Source organism: Oryzias melastigma, linkage group LG23, assembly GCF_002922805.2.
Source record: "Oryzias melastigma strain HK-1 linkage group LG23, ASM292280v2, whole genome shotgun sequence".
Classification (NCBI taxonomy): Eukaryota; Metazoa; Chordata; class Actinopteri; order Beloniformes; family Adrianichthyidae; genus Oryzias; species Oryzias melastigma.
Window position 1 is genome coordinate 3835012 of NC_050534.1, and position 8221 is coordinate 3843232.

Here is an 8221-nt window from a genome sequence, read left to right on the forward strand (position 1 = left end):
CTTCGACGACCAAATTATTCGTCGACTATTTTAATAGTCGAATAGTCGTCGATTAGTCGAATAATCGTGGCAGCCCTAATCAGCATTAGCATTTTTAGCTATCAATTTCTACATCTTCAGCTATCAACAATAGCATCTCCATCTTACAGCATTCACACTAGCATTATCGCAGGTAATGCTATATATCTAGTTTTTAGTTAGTTTAGAGCTAAAGATGGTTAAGATGTGTGCTTTACATCCAGTTTACACATGACCCGATTAGTCGACTAATCAGAATAAATAATCGGTGATTAGTCGACTATTAAAATAATGGTTTGTGGCAGCACTATTCATCTAGACCTCATAAGACAGCGCACTGAATTTTTTTCAAGGATTTTTTTTGTCATTTACTGTTGTCCATGGAAGACATGAAATCCTATCCACCTTTGTCATGGGAGGGATCACACATGGGTGGGGTCATCTGGACCCCATACGAGAGCACAACATAGTGTTAGACCTCACCTGGATAGTATACAAACTCAAAACAGCATAAAACAAAGGAATACTGGTTGAAGCAAACAAAAAAAAACTGAAAAGATGATCAGCACATTTTCAATTTTAAAGTGTCCAAACAGGTTCCAACCACTGAAGAGCAAGAGCAGGAACATTTCAAATGTGGTAGAGGATACAATCAAGGTAAAGATGGAGGTTTTTGTTCAATACGGGATTGTGAGTAGCGGGTAACTGTAGTTGTTCGACTTCTTTCAGTAGAATTATTTTTGGGTATAACTATTATACTTTTACTTCTAGTTGAGTACAACAGAGCTATTTCTTTCAAAGTAAACCACCTTGTTTGTTCTGCAGCCGCTTCAAACCTCTACATGCTTTTATTTTACGTCATTAGCAACAAAGCAGTTTGCTTTTTTAGACCAAAAATTACTTTCAAGTAAAGATGCTTCACTCTCTCGTGAACACTGACTTCACTGACCGTGTGAAGGACCGTAGACCTCGCTGTTCGCTATGAGTCACTGAACTCTTTGCTAATTGACCATTTTCCTGAAGAGAACAGGTATGGACTCATCTACTGATCTTCCATCTTCAGAGTACGGGTGTGTAATTAAAGTAATCTTGAACACTTCTGGCTCCTGTTTATGCCGTCTTTGTTATTCAGAAACTGCTGTATTTGGTTCAGTTCAGAAAACAAACAGAGCTGCTGCTGATGATTCAGTTCCAGAACCATTTAAAGCAGCTGTTGCTGTTCATGACACGTCTAACCTCCCAACCTTTTTTGCAAACTTGTTATTTGATGCTGCAGTTGATGGCCTTAAATTTACCAGGAAGTTCTTTCCTTCAGTGACTCAAATCTACCGTCTTTTATTTTGAACATCATTCACAGAAATTATGCATCAATTTGAATGGAAACCACAGCCGATCTCTAATTCCTACGAATGATAAACTCATGTTGAATTGGAAAAATAGGATAATAAAATAAACATGCCAGAAGAGGGTATATTGGAAGGAGGAAGTAGGCCCTCAGTCCTTAGATTTCAACACGCCATTCTCTCTATTAATATTTTTTGAAAAATAATTTGAGCACAAAAGAGAACATTTGCTAATGTGGAAGTGAACGTCAGATGACAGGAAAGACAAAGTAATGCATGAATGATCTCTACCAAGCAAATAGAAACTTTTCTCGGACCAGACCGTAGATATACTCTGATGGTTTTCTGGTATTATGTCTCACCAGACAGGATCTAAAGGTCATAATAATCGGTTCAAACTTAAGTCGCAAACTGTTGGGTTTGGAGAGGTGGAACAGAGTGTGCTGATAGCGCTCTCTTTGTAACTTGGGCAGGATGCAAATGCAGTTAAACAGAACACAGTAAACCTATTTAAAGAAAGTACAGATTAGCACCCAATGCACCACATTTTGAATCTGTTTCACATTGAATTTATTAATTTAGAATTTGCAGTCAACCATTTCAAGACACTGTACAAATATGTGTGTTTTTATTTAAAAAAAAAAAGTGCTAATAGCAACCTGAGTTGTAACCAAATCATCATCACGGACTGTTTCTGAGAACTGGACTGAGTGAGTGTTACATCACACTCAGAAAATAAGTCACTTCAAGTTCCAACGAAATTAAGTCAATTCAGTTGCCATTTTTTGCAATACGGACACCGCCATGTTGGAATCAGAAATTATTGGTAAGCAGTGACTGGTCCGAGTCATCTTTTCTATAGCAACCACTCTCACCAATCAGGAGTGAGCTTGCTGAAAGTCCACACTCCTACTACTTGTAAGCGAGCACGGGAGAGTGTGGCTTTGTCTGAATTTTCCTAACTACTAAAAATGCGAATATGACATAACCAATTTCACAAAGTGAAAACATAAATACATGCTTTTTACAATGATTATTTATGAATTAGTTGTGTTCTGATGATGAAAACGTTGGTAGTTTATCAAAAAAATATATTTAAATGTTTTTTTTATGTTGTGGTCCATATTCCCAAATCTAGTGAGCATCCATGCACACTAGTTTTTCACTAAGAATTCTGGGAAATTTCTAGGGCACTTGATTTTGAAATGGTAGGAACAAACTATATAGCGAAGGGGTCTCCAACCCTGTTCCTCAAGGGCTTCCATCCCACTTGTTTTTCCAGCCAACCCTGCTTCAGGAATCGTTGCTCACCTGGATCAGGTGTGTTCAGTCACTCAGAAACTGGGCTCATTCAATCCAGTTAATTAGCATCAAAACAAAACAAGCGGGGCCGCAGCCCTTGAGGAGCAGGGTTGGCGACCCCTGATGTAGTGTAGGAATTTGAACAGTCTCTGTCAGATGTTTCAAATATTCTACGACAGACCACATACTTTTGTGGTATCTAATAAGCCAGTTTACAATTTGAATAACTCGAACTACAGAGAAAAAAAAAATAGAATAATCAAGAATGCATTATAAAAACCGGTATCCAGCAAATTTTGTCAAATAGAGTGAATAAGTAACAACTGCATATTTTTCTATAAAAGTCTATGAGATTTTGGCTTCTTGGAACCAGGGGGTACTTCCGGTTTGAAACACGAGGGGGGTGGGGGGTCACTCAGTCCAATTCTCTATATAGAGTCAATGGTGATCACATATAGTATCACTACAGTTTAAATACTTGTAATAATAATTTAAATATATATAAATATTGATGTTTTTTCCAGAACCCTCAGTGAACAGCGTTATATTAATATGTTCTCGCTAACATGACTATTTTGTCTATTTCTCTGTAGTTTCTAATAATCCACGTTTCAACGAGGATTTCTGGTTTCTCAGGAAACGTGTCGTACCTCAGTAATAAAAGACGTAAAACGACAGCAAGTAGCTTTAGCTTCTGTCCGTCCAAAAAAATATTTTTGTTACAATAAGCCGTATATATAGCAAAGAAAGCATTATTTAGACACACTAATTGTCATTATTGATAAACCAACCACCAGAAGTTAAGCAGCAAAGCTAACGGTGGGTTTAGCCGCGTGTCCGTGTGCGGCTATGGGGTCTCTCCGTGGACCAAACGACCCGTCAGTCCACGCAGGAGCAGCACCCCCCATCCAGATGTGAGCCAGAAGACCTGCATCTGTCCGGGGTTTGCTGACCCCGCAGCGGGGGGGAAGCTAGTGCTAGCTCCTTTAGCATCGCTAGCTGGATGCCGCCTCCCACCGCCGCTGCGGGCTGCAGGGGTGTGGAGGCGGGAAAACCAAAACAAGCCGCCGCGAACCAAAAACGAGCGAACACGCCCCGAGCGGGTTCTATTGTGAGCGCGAGGCGTGGACGCGGAGGAGCCTACCTCGGGGTGGAGGATCGGGACGCAACCGGCCTCTTTCTCATATTCCTCCATAGCCTCGGCCATCTTGGTGGTGATGCTCGCTGAGCATTGTGGGAAACAGGAGGAGGAGGAGGAGGGGGGTCGCTGTCAGTGACAGTGATGATGGACAGGGGCACGCGCATCCCAGGGAGGCTGGGGGACTTCTAAGAGCAGGTTGTTATTGCACAGCCATATGGAGCTAAATTGAAGCCAATATTATTTGAAACCCAAATTAAAAAATTAAATTAATATATTGGTGTTTGGCAAACTAAATGTGATCGCATTTACATTTTGGCCTTTTGAGCAAAAAAGTTTGGGCACCAATGCCTGTCTGCTACGGTAAGTATTGTATGAAACTCACTCAAAAAATCCAGTGACGGCTGATTTGACCACGGAAATGAGAACGGCGGCTCATTTGACTGGGAAGCTGCCATCTTCTCTTCTCCAGAACCTGAGCTAGACATGCTAGCTGGACCAGATTTGATTGAAGCAGAAACTTTTGCTGTTCTTCTGGACTTTTATTTTTACAGAAGACGCAAAGTCTGTAACTGTTGGAACTCCTTCTGGTCTACAGGTAAAAAGGTGACCTTTGTTTAGTGTACCAATTGCGTTACCTGTTGAGTTCCATATAACCAAACCACTGACACTATTTACAATAAAGCAGCTGGGTGGATCAGGAGCCCTGGGTTCGATTCCAGGGTTGTCCACTGATCCCCACCCAGATTGGGTCCTTAGGCAAGACCCTTGACGCTGCTGCCTAACTGGGTCCCTGTGCCCCTCAAGTACAGGGTTGTGTCAGGAAGGGCATCCGGCGTAAAAACTCTGCCAAACCACTGATGCGAAACAGTGGGTGCTGTTACGCTGTGGCGACCCCGAAAGGGATAAGCCGAAAGTGAACTACTACTAGTGATATCTTGAAAAACTCGGTGTTGGTTTTATTTAACCGATTTTCGGGATAGGGAGATAAATTTATTATGGTGACAGACACACACATTTAGTGTTTTCTACATAATGTTTTCACTGTGTACAAAGCGTCTTTACTTAGTTTGGTCAAAACAAAAAGTTTCTAAAATAAATACATTTTTAAAGTGGCATCAATGTCAACATTCTGTGGGTATATAAAGCTGATTTTACAAGTAAGTTGTAAAGTTAATCATTTAAACATGAACATACCTCGCTCGATGGATGAGCTCTACCTGGTCACAGCGCCTTCAGGTTGGTAGAAGACAGTCAGATGTTGAAAGTGAACTTGTCTCAAAGTGTCATCAGCAGACTTGTATCAAGACACAGAACTACCGTCAGATTTCATGACAGACCAGAACCAAGCAGAACCAGAACCTATGGACCTCTGCACCCTGATATGGTTTAGCAAACGTCACACAGCTTCAGGTCAGTTTACCAGAGTTTATAGATAAACTACTTACAACCAACTCCACTGCTTTGACTTGTATTACTATTGCAGGTGACTCTACTGTATGGAGAAAAAATAGTCTCACTCCAATATGTGGGTGCATAATTCTTGATTTGTGCATAAACAGGGATATGTGCATGTGTATTCTTGATTTGTGCGCGCGTAATTTAGGATTTGTGCATAACGTTGGATTTGTGCATGCATATTCTTGACTTGTAACTCATATATGTTTTGTGAATAAGTAAAAAAAATAAATAAATAAAATAAAAAAAATACAATTTACACATGCACACATTAAAATGACAACATTTTGAAACTAATTACACACAAAAATCTTTAAGAAATACGCACAAATCACCTCTTATGCAGACACGAAGCCTAAGTTACACACGGATTCCATCGTGAGACTCTTTTCACGTCTCCCCGATTCATCCATGAGTGATGCGTTCAAGTACTACTAGAATGCTGGGTCATTAGAGTTTTCTTATCAATGGTTTTAAACTTAAGATTGTGCACGATATCTGATGAAACTTGAAATTTCCCCACTTTCTTAAACCCCCATTACCTATAATTAATATAAAAAAGTCTAAATAAACATTTTTAGAGACACATATCACTCTAAAAATGAAAATATTTTCCACAAAAGAGCGGTTTCGATCTGCAGCAGCTCCTCTCACAGTGCCTCCGGGGCTCTCTCCCGATCAGAGACAGTTAGCGGTATTGGACTCTTCTAAACTCCCGTGGTTCATAGCCAGCCAGTATTGTCTCGGAGTGAGACTATTCTATCTCCATACTACTGACACCAAGACACTGCCTTAAACATTTGCAGTTGACATAAGACCATGTGACCTGAACATTAAAGCAATGGGCTACTGTCTTTTTCACTGATGAGTGTTGAGTCATCTCGAAATTATGGTCATTGTTCTTGCTGGAGAAGGCGAGATGAGAGATTCACCGAGGTCAACGTGGTCCCTATGGTTGATTTTGATAAGGAGGTACAACAGTCTGCGTAGGATCACCTGTCACAGCAAAAGCAATTTGGTTATGGTAGATGTCCTAGTATATTCCTCACCTCAGAGACATCATAGAACCATCATCATCTCCCAATTCCATCAGGACATTCCCAACTTTCTGTCAGTTCATGATGGAGGATAATGCTCCACCACATGGTACCAGAATTGTCAGATCTAGACTTCAGGAAGTAGAGGTACCTCATATGGTATGACCAGCAATGACCTCTGACCTGATCCCCCTAGAGCTCGTCTGGGACCAGCTGAAGCAGAGACTGGATGATCGTACCCCTCACCCAAGTGACCTGGTAGAACTCTGTGTAGCACTTGTGGAAGAGTAGAATGTCTCAGAACAACATCATGAGTCTGGTGAGGAGTAGGAGACGTCACTGTCAAGCTGTTACTGCAGCAAATGGTGGAAATACTTACAATTGACATAGTCAATGTTTGTTATCTGGGGCTATCTTTACTATTGTCTTCTGGGGTGGCCGTGGTGCAGCGTGAGCCAACTCCTGATGGGAAGATTGTGGGTTCAATGCCCACCCATGCACCAAAGTGTCCTTGGGTAAGACACTGAACCCCAAATTGCCTCTGATGAAAGGTTGGCACCAGTGTTTGGCAGCAGAGCCACCATCAGTGTGTGAATGGGTCTGTCACTCTGAAGCACTTTGGGCTTTCAGGGAAGGTAGTAAAGCGCTATACAAGTATTTACCATTTTTGGTGGGTAATAAATGTCAAATGATTGTGAAAATTGTGTTTCCTCTCATACATTATTAATAATATCAAAAGGAACTGCTCACATATTTTATTTAAAATACAAAAAGGACTCATAAATAACAATATCCCTAACTTAATACTATAGTAGCATAATGGGGAAATGTAAAATATGTCTCCAACACGTTTAAAAATAAAGCAAAGTCATGATTTTTTTGTCATAATAAATGTTTTATGGACTTAGATTTCTGGTGGACAGAAAACATTTTGGAACCATTCACCTGTTGGCAATATTGGTTCTCGTTCCTCCAGGTGATATTGTTTTGAAGTTGAGTCACAGCAACTGGACTTGTTCAAGTCTCCTCCTTCAAGTCTGCTTCAAGTCAAATGGTCAAGTCTCTTTATTACATTAATTTGAAAATAAAAAGTAGATAGTAGGTCTAAATTCTTATGTTTAGCATAGCCACCCACAGGTCACAAAGCTTGTATAACAAAGCTCTTTTCAGTTTTTAGCTTTTGATGCAAACTTTACGAATATCAAGAAAACCAGGTAAACAAGAAGCCTGATGACTGATCGTTTCAGGACTAACTGGCATTCATGTGGTCGGCTTACGGAAAATATCCACAGAGGCTTTTTTGAAACTTTTCAAATTTGTAACATTATTGATGCCTAAAAACCACCAGTATACATAGTAGGCCAGGGGTGTCAAACTCAATCGCACAGGGAGACAAAATCTAAATCACACCTTAGGTCGCGGGCCGAACAGGATAAACATTTATTGGACACTCTAAAACGAAATTTTTAAAACTTTAAAATTGTAAATTTTTAACATAATTAAGAACTAGACATATAGCATTAACTGAGATAATGTTAGTGTGAATGCTGTAAGCTGAATTTGGCCGCTGAGGATGCTAGTGCTGATAGCTGAGGATGCTGAAATTGAAAGCTGAAAATGCTGGAGCTGATGAAAATGCTGAAGTTGAAAGCTGTAATCACTGAAGCTAATAGCTGAAAACAGCTAGTATGCAGCTGAAAAAAATTGCTAAACTTCAAAATAGCCTAAAAAACTGAAAAAAAGGTCTAAATTGGCCAAAAAAAAGCTAGCATGGAGCTGAAATATTAGCTAAACTTCAAAATAGCCTAAAAAATCTGACTAAATCCCAAAATAGTCCAAAAAGTTAGCAGAATGATAATTTTTAAAACTTTAAAACTGTAACTTTTTAACAAAAATATAATAAAAAGGCAGGAATATTATTCTAG

The 8221-nt window shown here is 39.9% G+C and overlaps 1 protein-coding gene across 1 annotated transcript in view; it reads right to left on the reverse strand.

The window, feature by feature from the left end:
• zdhhc17 (zinc finger DHHC-type palmitoyltransferase 17) overlaps positions 1-3870 on the reverse strand; it is a 28282-nt gene extending 24412 nt beyond the window's left edge. Inside the window, exon 1 of the mRNA XM_024287775.2 lies at positions 3808-3870. Coding sequence (XP_024143543.1) covers positions 3808-3870 — 63 coding nt within the window. The remainder of the gene's footprint in view (positions 1-3807) is intronic.
• Positions 3871-8221: the final 4351 nt, after the last annotated feature.